General features: G+C 46.9%; 1 protein-coding gene across 2 annotated transcripts in view; it reads left to right on the top strand.

The window, feature by feature from the left end:
* Positions 1-20156, top strand: part of LOC140398128 (ubiquitin-associated and SH3 domain-containing protein B-like) — a 156914-nt gene that overhangs the window by 118204 nt on the left and 18554 nt on the right. For both annotated transcript variants that reach the window (XM_072486395.1, XM_072486397.1), the window contains exons 3-8: positions 3799-3985; positions 4907-5105; positions 6953-7122; positions 11189-11397; positions 13427-13565; positions 19488-19608. In XM_072486395.1, coding sequence (XP_072342496.1) covers positions 3799-3985; positions 4907-5105; positions 6953-7122; positions 11189-11397; positions 13427-13565; positions 19488-19608 — 1025 coding nt within the window. The remainder of the gene's footprint in view (positions 1-3798; positions 3986-4906; positions 5106-6952; positions 7123-11188; positions 11398-13426; positions 13566-19487; positions 19609-20156) is intronic.

Below are 20156 nucleotides of genomic sequence, written 5' to 3'. Positions count from 1 at the left end.
TACTCTAAACAAGTCCTGAGGTTCTACAGTAAAAAGCTGCACATTGCATTGCCCTCTAACAGCTATTAGAGTGACTCTTTCATTCTTTTGATCCATCAACTCGTCATCGGTTATTCATATGCACAGTAGATTGGGCTAGGACTGATCCCCACCATAGCAACTGTTAGGCCCAAGTCACTGTTGCAGTTTTTAAGAAGAGTAACTCTCGAACCCTAGGAGCAGCCGTGGCAGCCCATCTGCTCCGATGTGATGAGCTCCTCTCGCATTCTGTTGTGATGGGGGAGTTTGTTTACACACCAGATCTCCTATGAGCTGAAGAAGGAGCGTTCTGTTGATCTGTTCCATGCGAGGACAACTCCGACTCCCCCTCTTTCAATTCTTGTCTTACTCGTATTAGGGGGAAGAGTAGTTTTTCTGTTTGTGTACTATGAAATCCAAACCCACCCGACTATAGAACATATAGTTCAGAAGGAGGCCATTCAGCCCATTGAGTCTGCACCGACCCACTTTAAGCCCTCACTTCCACCCTACCCCCGCAACCCAATAACCCCTCCTAACCTTTTTGGACACTTAAGGGCAATTTATCATGGCCAATCCACCTAACCTGCACGTCTTTGGACTGTGGGAGGAAACCGGAGCACCTGGAGGAAACCGACGCAGACATGGAGAACGTGCAGACTCCGCACAGACAGTCACCCAAGCCAGGAATCGAACCTGGGACCCTGGAGGTGTGAAGCAACAGTGCTACCCACTGTTCTACCGTGCTAGTATCTAGCACTGAGATATCCAGACACCATCGCCCAGTGTTGCTCGGATTCTGGGGATTGGGGAGAGAACATTTCTAAAATTGAACTCCACATTTAATCCTCCCAGTTCCAGCACAGTCTGGGTTACACACCGTCTCCATGAATAACCGGGGGCTGTGGAGGGAAATAGCAAAAAAATACATTTTTTTTTAAAGTAAAATTGAGGGAAGGAGAGGAGAAACAAATAATTTCTGGGTGCTGTAGCCTAATGATTGGGAAGCAGTTCCAGTACTGACACCACTATCGATTTGAGACGTGCAGCAGCACTAACCAGGCCAACCCTGCTGTATTCTGGGGATCCCTTAACCGTCTACAATTGCTGCTTCACTCCTCGCAGGATGTGGTTTGTGTGGTTATCCCGTGTGTGAGTGTTTCTCGCGAAGGTGACAGGTGCTATATTAAAGAGAATGGAACAACCCAGTATTTATGCAGAGGAAGGCTTTTTTTTTAAACAAAACCTCTTATCTGCTCTGCCCTGTGCCAACTCTCCCCATGGCCTGGCCCTTTACAAGGTTAAAGTTAATGAATTGGTGTAAAAATTCACTTTCATAACGTGAATTCTTAGAATTAGACCCGGCATCACCTTCATTAACGAGACTTTCTTCAAATGTGTCATACACTGATCCCAGCTAAGAGCCTATGCAATAAATAAATAAATCCAGCATGAAATTCTATGAGGCCACCACCTCAAACTTGTCTTTGTGGGTAACACTGAAACTGTTTTTTATTGATCTTAAAGCAGACAGGAACTTTGGGAATCAAGTTGGGAAGTGAGGTGATCTTAGATTTCCTTTTATCCCCAACAATGTTCTGACCTTCCCCTAAAGAGCTTCTGATTGGTGCTTGGTTATGATTCTGTGGGAGGCAGGCACCTTTTCACCTCCTGTTAATCCTTTTGGTTAAACTCAGTGTATCACCAGGTTCAAACCAGACAGCAGCACATCCAACCCCATCCTGTCTCAATGCCACATCCGCATTTTTCAGATAGGATTGTAAACGGGAAGAGGAAGCCCCCAGATAATTTATCGTCTCTGACTTTTATAGGGCTTAAATCAACATTGGTTACCCCATGGTACTTGGGGAATATGATCACCCAATGAGAGGGGGGGGGGATCTTAACAGTTGTATATATGGAGCTGGCCAGTGTGGTACCTGCTCAAGAGAGAACCAGTGGTAAACTACCGGCCTTGTGTACATATTCTTGCCAATAAAGTTACTTTCTGTTTGACCCTACGAACTCGTGCTGGATTCTTCGTGGCCCTCACAAAACATTTGATCAGCACAGACCAGGGTTTGCATATTTGGAAATGCGGACAGGGTTAAGCGAGAGTTTCTCCGAGGCCTCATAAACGTACCCTCTGTTGCACAGCTTTGATGCTTTCATTCATTAGCCAAGCATGAGCTACAGTCTCCTCAAAGGGAAGACCATAGACGTGGGGCTTCCGAACAGATACCATGGCAAGAAGTATTCATGAAATGCTCCTCACAAGGTTCTCTTCTCTGAAGTGAACCAGTTGGGTTTTTAAGATCTATCTGACAGCTTCAGGTTTTTCTTTGGCAATGGCACCTCAACTACCACTTTAATCATTTAACATCCCCCACCACCAATGCACAGTGGCAGTGGCTTCTTCCATGTGAGCCCTCTCTGATCAGTGTGCGGTTATTGAAGTTTCAATCCCACTACGGCAAATGTTAGTGTCGGGTCTGGCACCAGAATAATCCAGTGAAATATCCTGGATTGTCATCAAAATCTAACTGGCTCATTAATACCCTTAAGAGAGGGGTCCCGATACCCCGACACAATTTGGTCGACACTTTATTCCAGTCCCACATTATATTCTTGACTCTTCGTATCCCTCAAGATAGCTAGGCATACGGTCCATATCCCAAGAATAAACTGAGGGATAACATAGAACCAGGAGGAGGCAATGAAACCCTTTTGAGCACGTTCTGCTGTTCAAACACATCATGACTATTGTATTTTGAACCCCATCTACCTGGCATGGTTTCATATTCATTCACAGCCAGCAAGAATCTATCAATCTCAGTTTTGACATTTTCAGCAGCAGGCCCCCAGCCTCAAAAGCTTTTTTGAGGGGGGTTATTCCAGCTATCCACTACCCAGGACACGGAGCAGATTGGGAAATTGCACGTGGAGGTGAACAACATCCTCTGACTCATCACCATCCCAGATTTATTTGCTCAAAGATGGGCCAAATGGCCTCCTCTGTGACAATAAGAGCGGCACGGTTGCACTATGGTTAGCACAACTGCTTCACAACTCCAGGGTCCCAGGTTCGATTCCCGGCTTGGGTCACTGTCTGTGCGAAGTCTGCACGTTCTCCCCGTGTCTGCGTGGGTTTCCTCCGGATGCTCCGGTTTCCTCCCACAGAACAAAAGGTTAAATGGATTGGCTATGCTAAATTGCCCTTAGTGTCCAAAAAAGGTTAGCTGGGGTTACGGGAATAGGGTGGAGGTATCTTTCCAAGGGCCGGTGCAGAATCGATGGGCCGAATGGCTTCCTTCTGCACTGTTGATTCTATGAATTCTATGATTCACGGAAATCCGAAGACAGTTCTACCATCGAGGATGCTCCTGCAGAGAACATCCAACACATACGGTTCATCGTCCCTCTTTGTACACCCTGTGGCAGCAGTATATGTAGAGACAGAATGTTCCGGATTGATTGATTGCTCCGTGAAGTCCCCTGTCCCTGTGTAAAAACAACATTCAGGAAGTTTGTTTCACTTCATTGCCCCTCACCTCCCCCTCCCCTGTAGCTGATGGCTTTAATTCCTTTCTGTTCTATTACACGATTGATTTTGTTGGGAGGGGAATGATGTGTGGACGAGGGTTGCGAGTGGACAGACTGGCAGTGCATTGAGTTTTCTTTTTCAGTCTCTGTGACTGAGTGTTTTAAAGGAATGTCATCCCCTCCGGTCAGGAAATTCACTTCACTCTCTCTTCTTTTCCACTCCCCCCTTGGTATTAGGCTGTTTTCACACGTGGACGACCCTTTCTTGGACGACCCTCTTCCTCGAGAATATGTTCTTTACCTGCGTCCCACCGGACCCATGGCCACCAAGCTCTTTGAGTACTGGCATCAGTCTCGGCAAGTATGCGGCAAAAACAAGGCTCATAACATCTTCCCTCACATCACCCTCTGCCAGTTCTTTATGGTGAGTGATCAGAATCTTCAGAACCTGTTTCTGAGGAATGTCACGTGTTGAATCTAAAGTCTGGAATCAAACTACTCAGACAGAGGCTGTTTATTCCATTGTGCTTGTGCTAGGAGGGGTCATGTGGCAAGGAGAGGGAAGCGACACTAGGCTCATGGTGGGGGGGTACATTGATTGAAATTAAATGTCTTTGCGGGGAGGTGTCTCACTGGATTCTGCAGCACTGTGGGATTGGGTGCCACTGGATTCTGTAACACTGGGATTGGGTGCCACTGGATTCTGCAGCACTGGGATTGGGTGCCACTGGATTCTGTAGCAGTGTGGTTTGGTACACCACTGGATTCTAGCACTGTGGGATTGGGTGCCACTGGATTCTGCAGCACTGTGGGATTGGGTGCCACTGGATTCTGTAACACTGGGTTTGGGTGCCACTGGATTCTGTAGCACTGTGGGTTTGGGTGCCACTGGATTCTGCAGCACTGGGATTGGGTGCCACTGGATTCTGTAGTACTGTGGGTTTGGTGCATCACTGAACTCTGTAACACTGTGGTTTGGTCCACCACTGGATTCTGCAGCACTGTGGGTTTGGTGTGTCACTGGATTCTGTAGCAGTGTGGTTTGGTACAACACTGGATTCTAGCACTGTGGGATTGGTGTGCCACTGGATTCTGTAGCACTGTGGGATGGGAGCCTCCCTGGATTCTAGCACTGTGGGATTGGGTGCCACTGGATTCTGTAGCACTGTGGGTTTGGTGCGCCACTGGATTCTGTTGTACTATGGGTTTGGCGAGTCACTGGATTCTGCAGCAGTGCAGGGGTGGAGAGGGGCTGGGTATCTGAGGGGCTGGGTATTTGGTGCTGGGTTACCAGATTCCAAAGGTCAAGTGAAACTGACCCTGGCTGCATTGTTCCTGTTTTTAGTGCGAGGACAGTAATGTGGGAGGTCTTTGTGAAGCCTTGCAGAATGCAGTGAGCCGGTGGCGAGAGACCTTCCCTCTTCCCCTTCCTCTGGAGCTGTACACGTCATCAAACTTTATCGGCCTCTTTGTGGAGGAGCAGAGCGCAGAAATTATCAAGAAATTTGCTGCAGATTTTGCATCAGAAGCTACGAGTAAAGCAGGTGGGAGCTCCGATATTGCTGCACTTTAAGCATAGTGTTACACAACACAGGCAAAACCTCTTTTGCAATTGGCTGTGGTTCATTGGGCAACATTCTCACCTCTTGAGTCAAGAGTTGTGGGTGAAGTCGGGTTGGGCAGCAAATGCTGCCCTTATCGTCAACAATGACATGAGCAAATATTTAAAAAATAGCTCACTTCAGAGACTTGACCCCAAATGCCAGGCTGACATTCCCAATCTGTTGAGAGGTGCGCGCTACTACCGAATTCCTTCAGTGCAGAAGCAGACTATTCAACCATCAATTCTGTACTGACCCTCTGAAAGAGCACCCTACCTGGGGCGAGTTTAGCACAGTGGGCTAAATAGCTGGTTTGTAATGCAGAACAAGGCCAGCAGCGCGGGTTCAATTCCCGTACCAGCCTCCCCGGACAGGCGCTGGAATGTGGCGACTAGGGGCTTTTCACAGTAACTTCATTGAAGCCTACTTGTGACAATAACCGGTTCTTATTATTATTACCTAGGGCCTGCTACCCTGTCCTATCCCCGTAACCCCACCTAACCTACACATCCCTGGACATGAGGGACAATTTATCGTGGCCAATCCACCTAGCCTGCACATCTTTGAACTGTGGGAGGAAACCGGAGCACCCGGAGGAAAACCCACGCAGACACTGGGAGAACGCTCAAACTCCACACAGTCACCCGAGGCCGGAATTGAACCCAAGTCTCTGGCGCTGTGAGGCAGCAGTGCTAACCACTGTGCCACCGTGTTGCCCATAAACTATCCAAAGGTATTATTGGAGAGCAGCGACCTGTCCCTCATTTCCAGTATAATATATGTCCCTTGATCGACATCGCTCAGAATAGACATCCATTAGAGTACTGAAACACACCTGAGTCCCAAGGAAAACGCTCCTTGATTGACAGTCTCTCTGATTATATGTTGTCAACGTATACATTTTACACAATGATAAGAGGTTTCAGGTGCTTACAGTTTCAGCTGTTGAAACGTTAAAGGGTCAGGATGATTGACTTTTATTGTCCTGCAGTAAAATTTTCTTTTCTTTTAAGGAAGTGGAAAGTTATCAATTTTTTTTTTTTTTTAGGAGCTATTTTTCCACATCCTACCCGACTGTCACTATTGGATCAGTTACCTCTATACACCGTATAGTGGGTGAGTGGGCCTGGAAGTGCCATAGCTTGGCATGGGGGAGCGTGAGAGGCCAGAGTAGGGGCATATCTTGGAATGAGGTGGAGCTTTCAAACGTGCTTATTAAATATTGCATGTAGGCAATAGTTCACAACTTCTGAGGTGCACGGACCATCACGCGTTCAATGCCTGTCTCAGCACTGTTAACATTACGGAGGGTTAGGACATGCCAATCCCAGCAATGGAGCAGGCCTGGATAGGACACGGCGTGGGTGCAGGATACAGGGTCCAGGGTGCATGCTGTAAAGAACCTGTTGAAAAATGGAAACTCTGCGAATGGGGTCAGAAATCCTAGATTTGGGACCCAGCTGCCATTTTTAAAGGGCTCCTGAGCCTCCCAACCCTGTGAACATTCAAGTCCGTTTTACCCTTTCTCTCTGACCTACCTTCCCTCGTATGTGACCTGCTTAGTGCCTCTATGGATAGATTGTTACCAGCCAAAGGCATTAAGAGACATCGAGCTGAGACACGTGGACAGAATTACAATGTGGATCAGCCATGATCTTGTTAAATGTCAGAATAAGTTCAAGGGGCTGAATGGCCTCTTCCTGTCTAAATAATTTGCTGTTGGCTCATCCGTTAACCAACATTCTCTTTGTACCCCATTCTTTTTTCCTTTTGTCTCTCTCTCCTTGCAGATGTCCACGTGGAACCCCACAAGAAGCAGCTCCATGTCACCCTCGCGTATCATTTTCAGCCCAGTCACCAGACTGTATTGGAGAAATTGGCCCGCAGTGTGGACCTGAAGCTGGGCTGTGATTGGGTGGCTGCTGTTTATTCTCGTGATATCCGCTTTGTTAACCATGAGGTAAATGATCTCTCACTGGGAGCAGTCTGCATGTAGACTTAAATTCCTTCCAGATAGAACATTAAGGGATGATCAGATTAAGACCTGGGACTTCGATGTTGTGGCCATTTCGGAGACATGGATAGAGCAGGGACCGGAATGGATGTTGCAGGTTCCGGGGTTTAGGTGTTTTAGCAAGCTCCGAGAAGGAGGCAAAAGAGGGGAGGTGTGGCGCTGCTAGTCAAGAGCAGTATTACGGTGGCGGAGAGGATGCTAGATGGGGACTCATCTTCCGATGTAGTATGGGCTGAGGTTAGAAACATGAAAGGAGAGGTCACACTGTTGGGAGTCTTCTATAGGCCTCCAAATAGTTTTAGGGATGTAGAGGAAAGGATGGCGAGGATGATCCTGGATAAGAGCGAAAGTAACAGGGTAGTTATTATGGGAGACTTTAACTTTCCAAATATTGACTGGAAAAGATATAGTTTGAGTACATTAGATGGGTCGTTTTTTGTACAGTGTGTGCAGGAGGATTTCCTGACACAATATGTTGACAAGCCAACAAGAGGCGAGGTCACGTTGGATTTGGTTTTGGGTAATGAACCTGGCCAGGTGTTGGATTTGGAGGTAGGAGAGCACTTTGGGGACAGTGACCACAATTCGGTGACGTTTACGCTAGTGATGGAAAGCGATAAGTATACACCGCAGGGCAAGAGTTATAGCTGGGTGAAGGGCAATTATGATGCCATTAGATGTGACTTGGGGGGGATAGGTTGGAGAAGTAGACTGCAAGAGTTGGGCACACTGGATAAGTGGAGCTTGTTCAAGGATCAGCTACTGCGTGTTCTTGATAAGTACGTACCGGTCAGGCAGGGAGGAAGGCTTAGAGCGAGGGAACTGTGGTTTACCAAAGAAGTGGAATCTCTTGTTAAGAGGAAGAAGGAGGCCTATGTGAAGATGAGGTGTGAAGTTTCAGTTGGGGCGATGGATAGTTACAAGGTGGCGAGGAAGGATCTAAAGAGAGAGCTAAGACGAGCAAGGAGGGGACATGAGAAGTATTTGGCAGGTAGGATCAAGGAAAACCCAAAAGCTTTCTATAGGTATGTCAGGAATAAGCGAATGACTAGGGTAAGAGTAGGACCAGTCAAGGACAGGGATGGGAAGTTGTGTGTGGAGTCTGAAGAGATAGGTGAGATACTAAATGAATATTTTTCGTCAGTATTCACTCAGGAAAAAGATAATGTTGTGGAGGAGAATGCTGAGACCCAGGCTATTAGAATAGATGGCATTGAGGTACATAGGGAAGAGGTGTTGGCAATTCTGGACAGGCTGAAAATAGATAAGTCCCCGGGTCCTGATGGGGTTTATCCTAGGATTCTCTGGGAGGCCAGGGAAGAGAGTGCTGGACCTTTGGCTTTGATTTTTATGTCATCATTGGCTACAGGAATAGTGCCAGAGGACTGGAGGACAGCAAATGTGGTCCCTTTGTTCAAAAAGGGGAGCAGAGACAACCCCGGCAACTATAGACCGGTGAGCCTCACGTCTGTAGTGGGTAAAGTCTTGGAGGGGATTATAAGAGACAAGATTTATAATCATCTAGATAGGAATAATATGATCAGGGATAGTCAGCATGGCTTTGTAAAGGGTAGGTCATGCCTCACAAACCTTATCGAGTTCTTTGAGAAGATGACTGAACAGGTAGACGAGGGTAGAGCAGTTGATGTGGTGTATATGGATTTCAGTAAAGCGTTTGATAAGGTTCCCCACGGTAGGCTATTGCAGAAAATACGGAGGCTGGGGATTGAGGGTGATTTAGAGATGTGGATCAGAAATTGGCTAGCTGAAAGAAGACAGAGGGTGGTGGTTGATGGGAAATGTTCAGAATGGAGTTCAGTTACAAGTGGCGTACCACAAGGATCTGTTCTGGGGCCGTTGCTGTTTGTCATTTTTATCAATGACCTAGAGGAAGGCGCAGAAGGGTGGGTGAATAAATTTGCAGACGACACTAAAGTCGGTGGTGTTGTCGACAGTGAGGAAGGAATTAGCAGGTTACAGAGGGACATAGATAAGCTGCAGAGCTGGGCTGAGAGGTGGCAAATGGAGTTTAATGTACAGAAGTGAGAGGTGATTCACTTTGGAAGGAATAACAGGAATGCGGAATATTGTGCTAATGGTAAAGTTCTTGGAAGTGTGGATGAGCAGAGGGATCTAGGTGTCCATGTACATAGATCCCTGAAAGTTGCCACCCAGGTTGATAGGGTTGTGAAGAAGGCCTATGGAGTGTTGGCCTTTATTGGTAGAGGGATTGAGTTCCGGAGTCAGGAGGTCATGTTGCAGCTGTACAAAACTCTGGTACGGCCGCATTTGGAGTATTGCGTACAGTTCTGGTCACCGCATTATAGGAAGGACGTGGAGGCCTTGGAGCGGGTGCAGAGGAGATTTACCAGGATGTTGCCTGGTATGGAGGGAAAATCTTATGAGGAAAGGCTGATGGACTTGAGGTTGTTTTCGTTGGAGAGAAGAAGGTTAAGAGGAGACATAATAGAGGCATACAAAATGATCAGGGGGTTAGATAGGGTGGACAGTGAGAGCCTTCTCCCGCGGCTGGAAATGGCTGGCACGAGGGGACATAGCTTTAAACTGAGGGGTAATAGATATAGGACAGAGGTCAGAGGTAGGTTCTTTACGCAAAGAGTGGTGAGGCCGTGGAATGCCCCACCTGCTACAGTAGTAAACTCGCCAACATTGAGGGCATTTAAAAGTTTATTGGATAAACATATGGATGATAATGGCATAGTGTAGGTTAGATGGCTTTTGTTTCGGTGCAACATCGTGGGCCGAAGGGCCTGTACTGCGCTGTATCGTTCTATGTTCTATGTTGAAAAAGATTCAACAGGTTGGACTGCGAGAAACCGTTCCCTCCGGTGGGGGGAGTCCAGAACAAAGAGGTAGAACCTTAAAATTAGAGCAAGGTTGGTGTTGATGCCTAGAAGCACCTCTTCGTGGAGGTGGAATCTGGAACCATCTCCCTCCTTTGTGTTTTTGACAGCCAGATTGATGGCGTCGCTTCATATTGCTCAAGAAACTGATCTTGATTTTAATGAATTGTTTCAAAATTGTAGGATTGATTGTGCAGCCACCTCTTTTATCAAGAGCGCTGCAAAAAATTTGATTCATCTTTTAACTGTAAAGCTGTAATTCTGGATTTCAAACAACACTCACTGTACTCTCCTCCTGCCCATTTCTCCCCCCCCCCCCCCCCTCTCAAACTCTCCCTTCCCCGGATCACAAACTCTCCCTCCGGATCACAAACCCTCCAGATCACAAACCCTCCGTCCCTCACTCCCGGCAAGTCTGCAACCCTGGCTGACACCCCCCCACCCCTCACACACACACTCCTTCCTGCCCACTTCACAACCCCCGCGCCCACACTCCCGTTTTCTCAATCTCTCTCACTTTGTTCGCCTGGGGTCTTCAAGGCAGCCTCCTGCTTCATTTTGTCATTTACTCGTAGCTAAAGCCTGATTCGGAGCATTGTGCCTCGTGTCTAGCTGTTACTGGCCTGCCCTGGGTTGTGTCGCAGATCTGCTCATCTCGCCTCGTGTTGGATTTTGGCGCCACACTATTGCAGGCTCACCAATCCGAGTCTGATTTTGCTATGCATTGCCTGCTGATAGGGCTCATTGCAAATGCAGAGTAGTCCGGTTCTGACTGGATGGCCAATGCACTGACCGACGCGGGGCGTCCCATGCGTCGGGGCCCTGTCCCTAGGCGCTGTGTGTGCAAGAGGGTCCAAAGAGTGTCAAGAATATCTATTAACATCAATGTGACAATGAGTTGGGGGCAGAGGGACTTTGACAAAGAGTTATCCAGACTCAAAAGGTCAGCTCCCTTCTCTCTGCACAGATGCTGTCAGACCTGCTGAGATTGTCCAGTATTTTCTGTAGATATTGTTTGGTCCCGGTTGTGCTCTGGATAAATATAAACAACTTTTTTCTCTTCTGTTTTTGCAACTGGGTTCTCCATACCTGGTGGGTAAACATCACAACATGTTTTGAGTCTGTTCCCCTTGTGTTCTGTTTGTCAGACTCTGCGAGTGATGTACCCGTACACACCCCAGAATGATGATGAGTTGGAATTGGTGCAAGGCGATTATATATTTATGTCCCCGAGTGAACAGAGCAACACGAGTGAGGGCTGGATCTACGGCACCTCCCTGGCGACCGGCTGCTCCGGGCTGCTACCAGAAAACTACATCGCCAAAGCAGATGAATGCGATACATGGGTCTTCCATGGGTAAGGGATGTTTTGGTGCATGTGTGCAGTGAATAGTGACCGTGTAACCCCACCCATCACTAGGGTTAGCACTGTGGCTTCACAGTTCCAGGGACCCAGGTTCGATTCCCAGCTTGGGTCACTGTCTGTGTGGAGTCTGTATGTTCTCCCCGTGTCTGCGTGGGTTTCCTCCGGGTGCTCCGGTTTCCTCCCACAAGTTCCAAAAGACGTGCAGGTTAGGTAATTTGGACATTCTGAATTCTCCCTCTGTGTACCCAAACAGGCGGTGGAGTGTGGTGACCAGGGGCTTTTCACAGTAACCTCATTACAGTGTTAATGTAAGCCTACTTGCGACACTAATAGAGAAGAATTAAAGCCCAAAGTCACCTTCAACAATTGAGTGCAAGAGGGATTTTGGTGGCAACCTCGAAAAAGACATAAAGCTAGCTTGAGGAGAAAGTGGAAAAGCAATGCCTTAAAAAGATGGGCTCCAGGGGGAATTTGAAACTAACTATCCCAGTTGGCTTTTCTTTGGAAGCAATTTTACTCTACATTAATTGCATCTTGGGGTTTAGATTAATATTGATTATTTTGCACTAGCAAAATTTGAGTTATCCAATAACTTGATATCAGTAGTAAAGAGGTAACGAGCAAATTCGTATCAAAAGCGAGCACCAAATATATGTATTTACACCGTTAACATGCTTGGGGCATACACAACAAAAAGCCCAGCCGCAAATGTGCAAGAGGCCAGAGTAAGAGATGCTCAGATTTCTTTGAGGGTTGTGGGGTTGGAGGATGGGTGAAGCTTTGGGATTAGAAACCAGGAAGGTAATTTTAAAAACGAGGCCTAGCTTGACCCAGAACCAGTGTAGGTCAGCGAGCACCAGGGTGATCTCGGAACATGCTTGCTGCAAGCTAAGACTTAGCAGCATTAGTTTGGTTGACCACAAGTGCATGGAGACTAGAATGTGGGAGACCAGTCAGGAATGCATCAGAATAGTTCACTCCAAGAGGGTGGTGCAGTGGTTAGCACTGCTGCCTCATGGCGCCGAGGACCCGGGTTCGATCCTGGCCCCGGGTCACAGTCCGTGTGGAGTTTGCACATTCTCCCCATGTCTGTGTGGGTTTAACCCCCACTACCCGGAGATGTGCAGGGTAGGTGGATTGGCCACGCTAAATTGTCCCTGATTTGGAAAAAAAGAATTGGGTACTCTTTTAAAAAAAAATTTTTTAAAAAAAGAATAGTTCTGTCGACGGGTAACGATGGCTTGGATGAAGAATTTAATCAGAACATGATATGAGATTGGTGAAATCTAGGGATGTTACTCAAACATCACGTCTCTTTCTTGGGCCTCACTGGGACGATCTCCTCGTGTCTTGGCTCAGCCAATCTCACTGAAAGAGATTATCTGGCATTAACATTGCCGTTTTGTGAGAGCTTACGATGTGCAAATTGGCTGCTGCATTTTCTATGTTACAACAGTAACCATGCTGCAAATGGTACTGAATTGATTGTGAAGCACTTCGAATATCCTAAAGCCCCGAAGGACCCTATAGAAATGCAAGTCTTTGGTGAATGATGAAACTTTGGAGTCTTAATGGCTGAGGAGTACATTCTCTCGATAGAAAAGGACAGAAGACATTCTGTGCAAAGTCCTTTCCCAATTAATTGATTGTGATTTCCAAATTTTGGAATTCTTTACTCCAGAGAGAGAGAGCTGTTCAGCCATTGGTATTTTCAAGACTGGGTTCAATGGATTTTTGGGTACGAAGGGAATTGAGGAATATTAGCATAGTTTGGGAAATTGGAGTTACAGATGAGCCATGATCGTATTTGAGTCACGGAGGAGGCTCGAGGGGCCATCTGCTCTTTTGCTGCTGTTATTTATGTTCTTAATGGCTTCATTGCTAACTTGTTAGCATTTACACATCGATAGCATGGCTTATTGTGCCACCAATGATCTTGTGCTTGGAGAGATGCTTCAACTTTGTGCTCCGATTTGTCGATCTGAAGATTTCTGTTTTGTCCCACTACTTGTTTGCTTAGGTCTAATTCATTTCTGGCTGTGGCCGCCTCTGCTGGTGCCAGTCTATGTGACGGGGCTTTCAGGAGGAGATGTCAGGAGGAGCAGGGACCGGGTGAAGCTCTGTCATTGCCAACCAGCGTCATCTGTCAACCGCTGTCGGTAAGCTGCGTACGAAGGGGCTAGTGTGACATTCCCTGGGAAGAGTCATGAGAACCAATCCTGAACCTGAGTGACGGTCACACACAGTTTGACTTTGAGCAAATTGAGCTTGAAAGAGGGGATTCAGTCCTGATAAATGGGACTGGCGAAGCATAGAATGATACATCACACAAGGAGCGCACTCTGCCCATCTTTCCTGTGCTAAAGAGCTGGCCAAGTAATCCCATTCCATTCATCTTTCCCCATCCACAAAACTTTCCCTTCAAGCATTTCTCCAATTCGCTTTTGAATTGGTCCCCACTGCCCTTTCAGGCAGCACATTCCAGACGCTTATCGTCTGTCATCAGAAAAATGCTGGAAGCTATTATTAAGGAGATTTCAGTGGGGCACTTAGAAAATCTCAATGCAATCAGGTAGTCAACATGGTTTTGTGAAAGGGAAATGATATTTAACTAATTTATTAGAGTAAGAAGTCTTACAACACCAGGTTAAAGTCCAACAGGTTTGTTTCGATGTCACTAGCTTTCAGAGCGCAGCTCCTTCCTCAGGTGAAAGCTAGTGTTTGAAACAAACCTGTTGGACTTTAACCTGGTGTTGTAAGACTTCTTACTGTGCTCACCCCAGTCCAATGCCGGCATCTCCACATCATAATTTATTAGAGTTCTTTGAGGAAGTAAAAAGCAACATGGATAAAAAGGATCTGTGGATTTGATAGACTGCCGCATCAACTATTCAAACAGAGCTCATGGTCTCCGGGGGTAACATATGAGCATGGGTAGCGGATTGGTTACCTATCGGGAAACAGAGAGTAGGCATGAATGGGTCATTTTCAGGTTGGCAAAACTTAACGAATCGAGTGCCGCAGGGTTCAGTGCTGGGACCTCAACTATTTGCAATGTATGTTAATGACTTGGATGACAGGATCAGATAAGTGGGTGCTAAATTCTGGTCTCCTTAGGACAAAGTTGCATTCGAAGCAGTTCAGAGAAGTCTCACTGGACTGAATCCTGGGGTGAGAGTTTTATTCTATGAGGAAAGGTTGAACATGTTCAGCCTGAATCCTTTGGAGTTTAGAAAAATGAGAGGTGATCTTATAAAAACATCAAGATCCTGAGGTGCTTTGACAGAGTGGATGCTGAAAGGATGTTTCTGCAGGTGGGAGAGAATAGAACGGGGGGCCACAGTTTAAAAATAAGGGGTTGCCCATTCAAGACTGAGAAAAGGAGATTTTCTTTCTCAGGGTCATGTCTGTAACTATAGGCCATTAACATCTGTCATTGGGAAAATGTTAAGAGTCCATTTTATAATTTTTCCAATTAAGGGGCAATTTAGCGTGGCTAGAGGGCAGCATGGTGACGCAATGGGTTAGCCCTGCAGCCTCACGGCGCCGAGGTCCCAGGTTCGATCCCAGCTCTGGGTCACTGTCCATGTGGAGTTTGCACATTCTCCCCGTGTTTGCGTGGGTTTCGCCCCCACAACCCAGAGATGTGCAGGGTAGGTGGATTGGCCACGCTAAATTGCCCCTTAATTGGAAAAAATGAATTGGGTACACTAAATTTCTTTAAACATTTAAAAAAAATTTTTTTAGCGCGGCTAATCCACCTACCCTGCACACCTTTGGGTTGTGGGGGTGAGATCCACGCAAACATGGGGAGAATATGCAAACTTCACACGGACAGTGACCCGGGACCGGGATTAAACCCGGGTCCACAGCGCTGTCAGTTACAATCCATTATAGAGGATAAAACCAGAGTATTTAGAAATATATAATACATATAATCAAACAGAGTGGCTTCATGGTGAGAAATCATGCCTGACAAATTCATTACAATTCTTTGAGGTGGGAACGAGCAGCAGAGAGATGTAATGTACTTGGATAGAATAGGGAAGACTTGGTAAAACGACACCAGGCAGCAGTTAGACCACAGATGAGGTCTGACATAAAGGCCATCATTTGATCAAGTATGGCATCAAGGAGCACTAACAAAACTGGAGTCCATGGGAATCGGGGAAAGATGGTTGTGGTGGTTGGAGGTCAGTCATCTCAGTCCCAGGACATCACTGCAGGAGTTCCTCAGGGTAGTGTCCCAGGCCAAACCATCTTCAGCTGCTCCATCAATGACCTTCCAACGCAAGGTCAGATGTTGGGATGTTCGCTGGTGATGTTCGCTGATAATTGCACAATGTTCAGCATTATTTGCGACTTCTCAGATACTTCAGCAGTCCACATGGAAATGCAACAAGACCTGAACAATATCCAGCCTTGGACTGACAAGGGGCAAGTAACATTTGCACGAGACAAGTGCCAGGCAATGACCATCTCCTACAAGAGAGAATCAAACCATCATCGCTTGACATTCAATAACATTACCATCACTGAATTCCCCCTATCAACATCCTGGGGGTCATCATTGATCAGAAATTGAACTGGACTAGCCCATATAAATACTGTGACTAAAAGAGTGGGTCAGAGGCTAGGAATCCTGCAATGAGTAACTCACCTCTTGGACTCCCCAAAGCTAGTCTACCATCTGCAGGGCACAAGTCAAGAGTGTGATGGAATACTCCCCACTTGCCTAGATGATTGCAACTCCAACAGCACTTAAGAAGCTTGGCACCATCCAGGACAAAGCAGCCCAATTGATTGGCACCCCTTCCACAAACATTCACTCCTTCCACCACCACAGTAGCAGCCGTGTGTATCATCTGCAAGATGCACTGCAGTAACTCACCAAGTCTCCTTGGGTAGCACCTTCCAAACCCACAAACACTACCAAGGAGAAGGACAAGGGCAGTAGATACATGGGAACACCACCACTTGGAAGTTCCCCTCCAAGTCACTCACAATCCTGACTTGGAAATATATTGCCGTTCCTTCACTGTCATTGGGTCAAAATCCTGGAACCATCTCCCTAACAGCACAGTGGTTGTACCTACACCAAACAGACTGCAGCGGTTCAAGAAGACAGCAATCATCACCTTCTCAAGGGCAATTAGGGAGATGCAACAAATGCTGGCCTAGCCAACGAAGCCCACATCCTGTAAAAAATGAATAAAGGAAAGAAAATCACCTGGAATACTGTGAACAGTTTTGGGTCCCCTTATCTAAGGAAAGATAGACTGGCATTGGAGGCAGTCCCGAGAAGGTTCACTGGGTTGATCCCGGGTATGGGAGGATTTTCTTATGAGGAGAGGTTGAGTAGATTTGGCCTGTCCTCATTGCAGTTTAGAAGAATAAGAGGCGACATTATAGGATTCTCAGGGGGCTTGACAGGGGAGATGCTGAGAGGATGTTTTCCCTTGTGGGACCAAAGGGCAGAATCTCTGAGTAAGGGGGTCGCTCGTTTAAAACTAAGATGAGGAGGAATTTCTTCTGAAGGTACCAAATCTGTGGAATTCTTTACTGTGGAGGCTGGGTTGTTAAGTATGTGCAAAGCCGAGATAGAGAGATTTTTGATTAGTGAGGGAATCCAGGGTTATGTGGGTGAGGCAGGAAAGTGGAGGTGAGGATTATCATATCAAACCAGTCATGATCTAATTGAATGGTGGAGCAGAGTTGATGGGCCGAATGGCCTACGTCTGCTCCTGCGTCTTAAGGTCTTCTAAACCGTTTCTCGTGAATTATGCAATCAAAACCCTTCACAATTTTGAACACTTCTATCCAATCTTTCCTTAACCTTCTCAGTCACGAGTTCATTTCCTGTTGGGAGTCTTCAGGGTGGCACAGTGGCTAGCACTGCTGCCTCACAGGGTCAGGGACCCGAGTGCTATTCCGGCCTTGGGTGACTGTCAATGTGGATTCTCCCCGTGTCTCCGTGGGTTTTCTTTGGGTAGTCCGATTTTCTCCCACAGTCCAAAGATGTGCAGGTTAGGTGGATTGGCCATGCTAAATTGCCTCTTGGGGTGGAGTTGCAGGAATAGGGTGGGGGGATTGGGCCTAGGTAGGGAGGTCATTTGAAGAGTCAATGCAGACTCGATGGGCTGAATGGCTGAATGTGGGGATTCTATGATACTCATTTGCAGCTTCCCCGCCTCTCAATGTGACTGAATTCAAGGGTCGAATTCTTGATCCCCACTGTGTACAGTGCGCCACCTACTGGACAACATGGAGCAACACAAGATGGCCCAAAACTCTTCATCAAAACATCGCCCTCCAGTGCTTCTCGGAAAGCTGCTGTGCGCATGTCGTGACATTCTCCTGGGGTCCTCCTGCCCAAGGACTCTTGCCAAAAGAACAACGCAGCTTTCGGGGAAACATTAAAACCAACATTGGTGACGAGCAGAAAAACCAACAACAAATATAGAAATGTTTTGACCTCCCAAACACTGTCAGATTCCCCTGCCCTACCAGGGGGCTGGGATTGTCACACAAAACCGTGGAGTATTTTGGGAGAATGAGAGATGCTGAGATGTGGGTGGATGAGGGTGCTGCGAGAGGCAGGGGTTGATTCCCAACTCTGATGAAGAACCAGGCTTACTTTGCAGGAGGCTCATTTGAACTGTTTAGGCACACTTCCCCTCCTCCTCCACCTCGGTACGACCCCTTCAGAGTACATCCCCCTCCTCCACCCCTGTGAGGCAGGCCAGTGGCCAGAACAGGTTCAGATGTCCATTGGATTGTGGATGTCAATGTCTTTGGGATCAGGTGCCAAGTTACTACATCCATTGTTGTGTATAGGGTTAGCTCCCATTTTTAATTTGTACCTTTTAAAAATAATTTTAAGAAAAATAAATTTAGAGTACCCGATTCTTTTTTATCCAATTAAGGGGCAATTTAGCGTGGCCAATTCACCTACCCTGCACATCTTTGGATTGTGGGGGTGAGACCCACACAGACACGGGGAGAATGTACAAACTCCACACGGACAGTGGCCCAGGGCCGGGATCGAACCCGGGTCCTCGGTGCCGTGAGGCAGCAGTGCTAACCACTGTGTCACCGTGCTCCTTCCCTTTCCTAGCAATGCTGTGGTACAAATGATAGAAAATGAAATGAAAATCGCTTTGACTGCACTTGGCTGTTTTTTTTGCACAATGAATCACTGGATGCTCTATTCGTTCTTCAGCAGATGGCAACAGAAAAAAAATGCAACAAGAAGTGGCAAACAGAAATGCCGCCAATTCCCCAGGCTAATGCCAGCTTTGGAGCTGAGCTCAAGAATTAAATGCTGACCCAGGAGCACCCTCTCACTATTTATCATTGCACTGTGTTATTGGGCCTGTAGTGTGCTCAGATTTCTTCAAGACTTGTGAAAATGTGACAGAGGAATTGCAGTAGGCAGCAAAAGCAAGTTACCACAAATGAACTTGCATACCAGATCATTGCTTAGAACATGCCGACAGGGAGTTGAATAAATATCAGTAATGAAATGAAAATCGCTTATTGTCACAAGTAGGCTTCAAATGAAGTTACTGTGAAAAGCCCCTAGTCGCCACATTCCGGCGCCTGTTCGGGGAGGCTGGTACGTGAATTGAACCGTGCTGCTGGCCTGCCTTGGTCTGCTTTAAAAGCCAGCTATTTAGCCCTGTGCTAAACCAGCCCCCTGTAGAACATGTATCCATGTATCACATGATGTTAGCTATATCTATCGAGTCAGAAAGCATCATGGGAGAAGCCAGTGGAGCGAATGCTGAAGAATTTTGCAACATCCACTGGGGAACTGCATTTGGGTCAAATGGAAATCTAGGGCAGAGTGTGGAGGTCAAGTTTTATTTTCTAATTCATCCGTGACCCCTTTAATTGGGCCAATCCACAAGCAGATCGTTGAAAAATGTCTGTGTGACAGGGGACTCAGTGGAAAATCAGGTTTGTTCCTTCAGCAAAGAGGGTCGGGTGAGCTATTTCATCCTGTTTCTTTAAATTGAATTGCTGCTTGTCCTGATCTGTCCCTGAGAAATGGTCTTGTGTGTTTTGTGTTGCCACAGATGGTATCCAAGAGCTCCCGGTCCTGTCCACAGAAGCGGGATCTGTACGTTTGCCGACATGGGGAAAGGATGGATGTGGTTTTTGGGAAACACTGGCTTTCTCAGTGCTTTGATGCAAAAGGTTTGTTCCGGTTGACTGTCAAACCTACTCATCCCCCAATCCCTCCGTTTTCACCGCATCATTTGGCCCGAGTGCCGAATGCCAGGCTGGGACGCCCAGGGGTCATTTTGAGGGTGTGCTGCACCATCAGAAGCTTGGCTGAGATTTCTGAGATTTTAAACAGAGTTCTGACTTACCCCCTCAGATGGACACACAGATCCCATGGCACCAAACGGAGACGTGCAGGGGAGTTTTCCCTGGTGTCCTGGTCAATATTTACCCCGTAACTAACACCATTAAAATAGGTGATCTGGTCATTATGACTTTGCTCCTGTGGGAGCTTGCTGTGCACAAATTGACTGCTACCTTTCCTACATTCCCACTGTGGCATTCCCACTGTGGCATTCCCACTGTGACAGTACTTCTTTCATTGTTCAGACACTTTGGGAAATCCTGATCTTGGGAGTGGGACCACAGAAATGCAGAGTTATTTTCTTTCTTGGAAAACTGTTCCACAATTAAGTTCTAGGTTCATCTTGTGCAAGTGGAAATTCTTCATGTTGGGCTGG

The sequence above is a fragment of the Scyliorhinus torazame genome, chromosome 21 (genome assembly GCF_047496885.1).
Source record: "Scyliorhinus torazame isolate Kashiwa2021f chromosome 21, sScyTor2.1, whole genome shotgun sequence".
Taxonomy (NCBI): domain Eukaryota; kingdom Metazoa; phylum Chordata; class Chondrichthyes; order Carcharhiniformes; family Scyliorhinidae; genus Scyliorhinus; species Scyliorhinus torazame.
The sequence above is the reverse complement of the archived record's forward strand: the minus strand, read 5'-3'. Positions and strand labels throughout refer to the sequence as shown.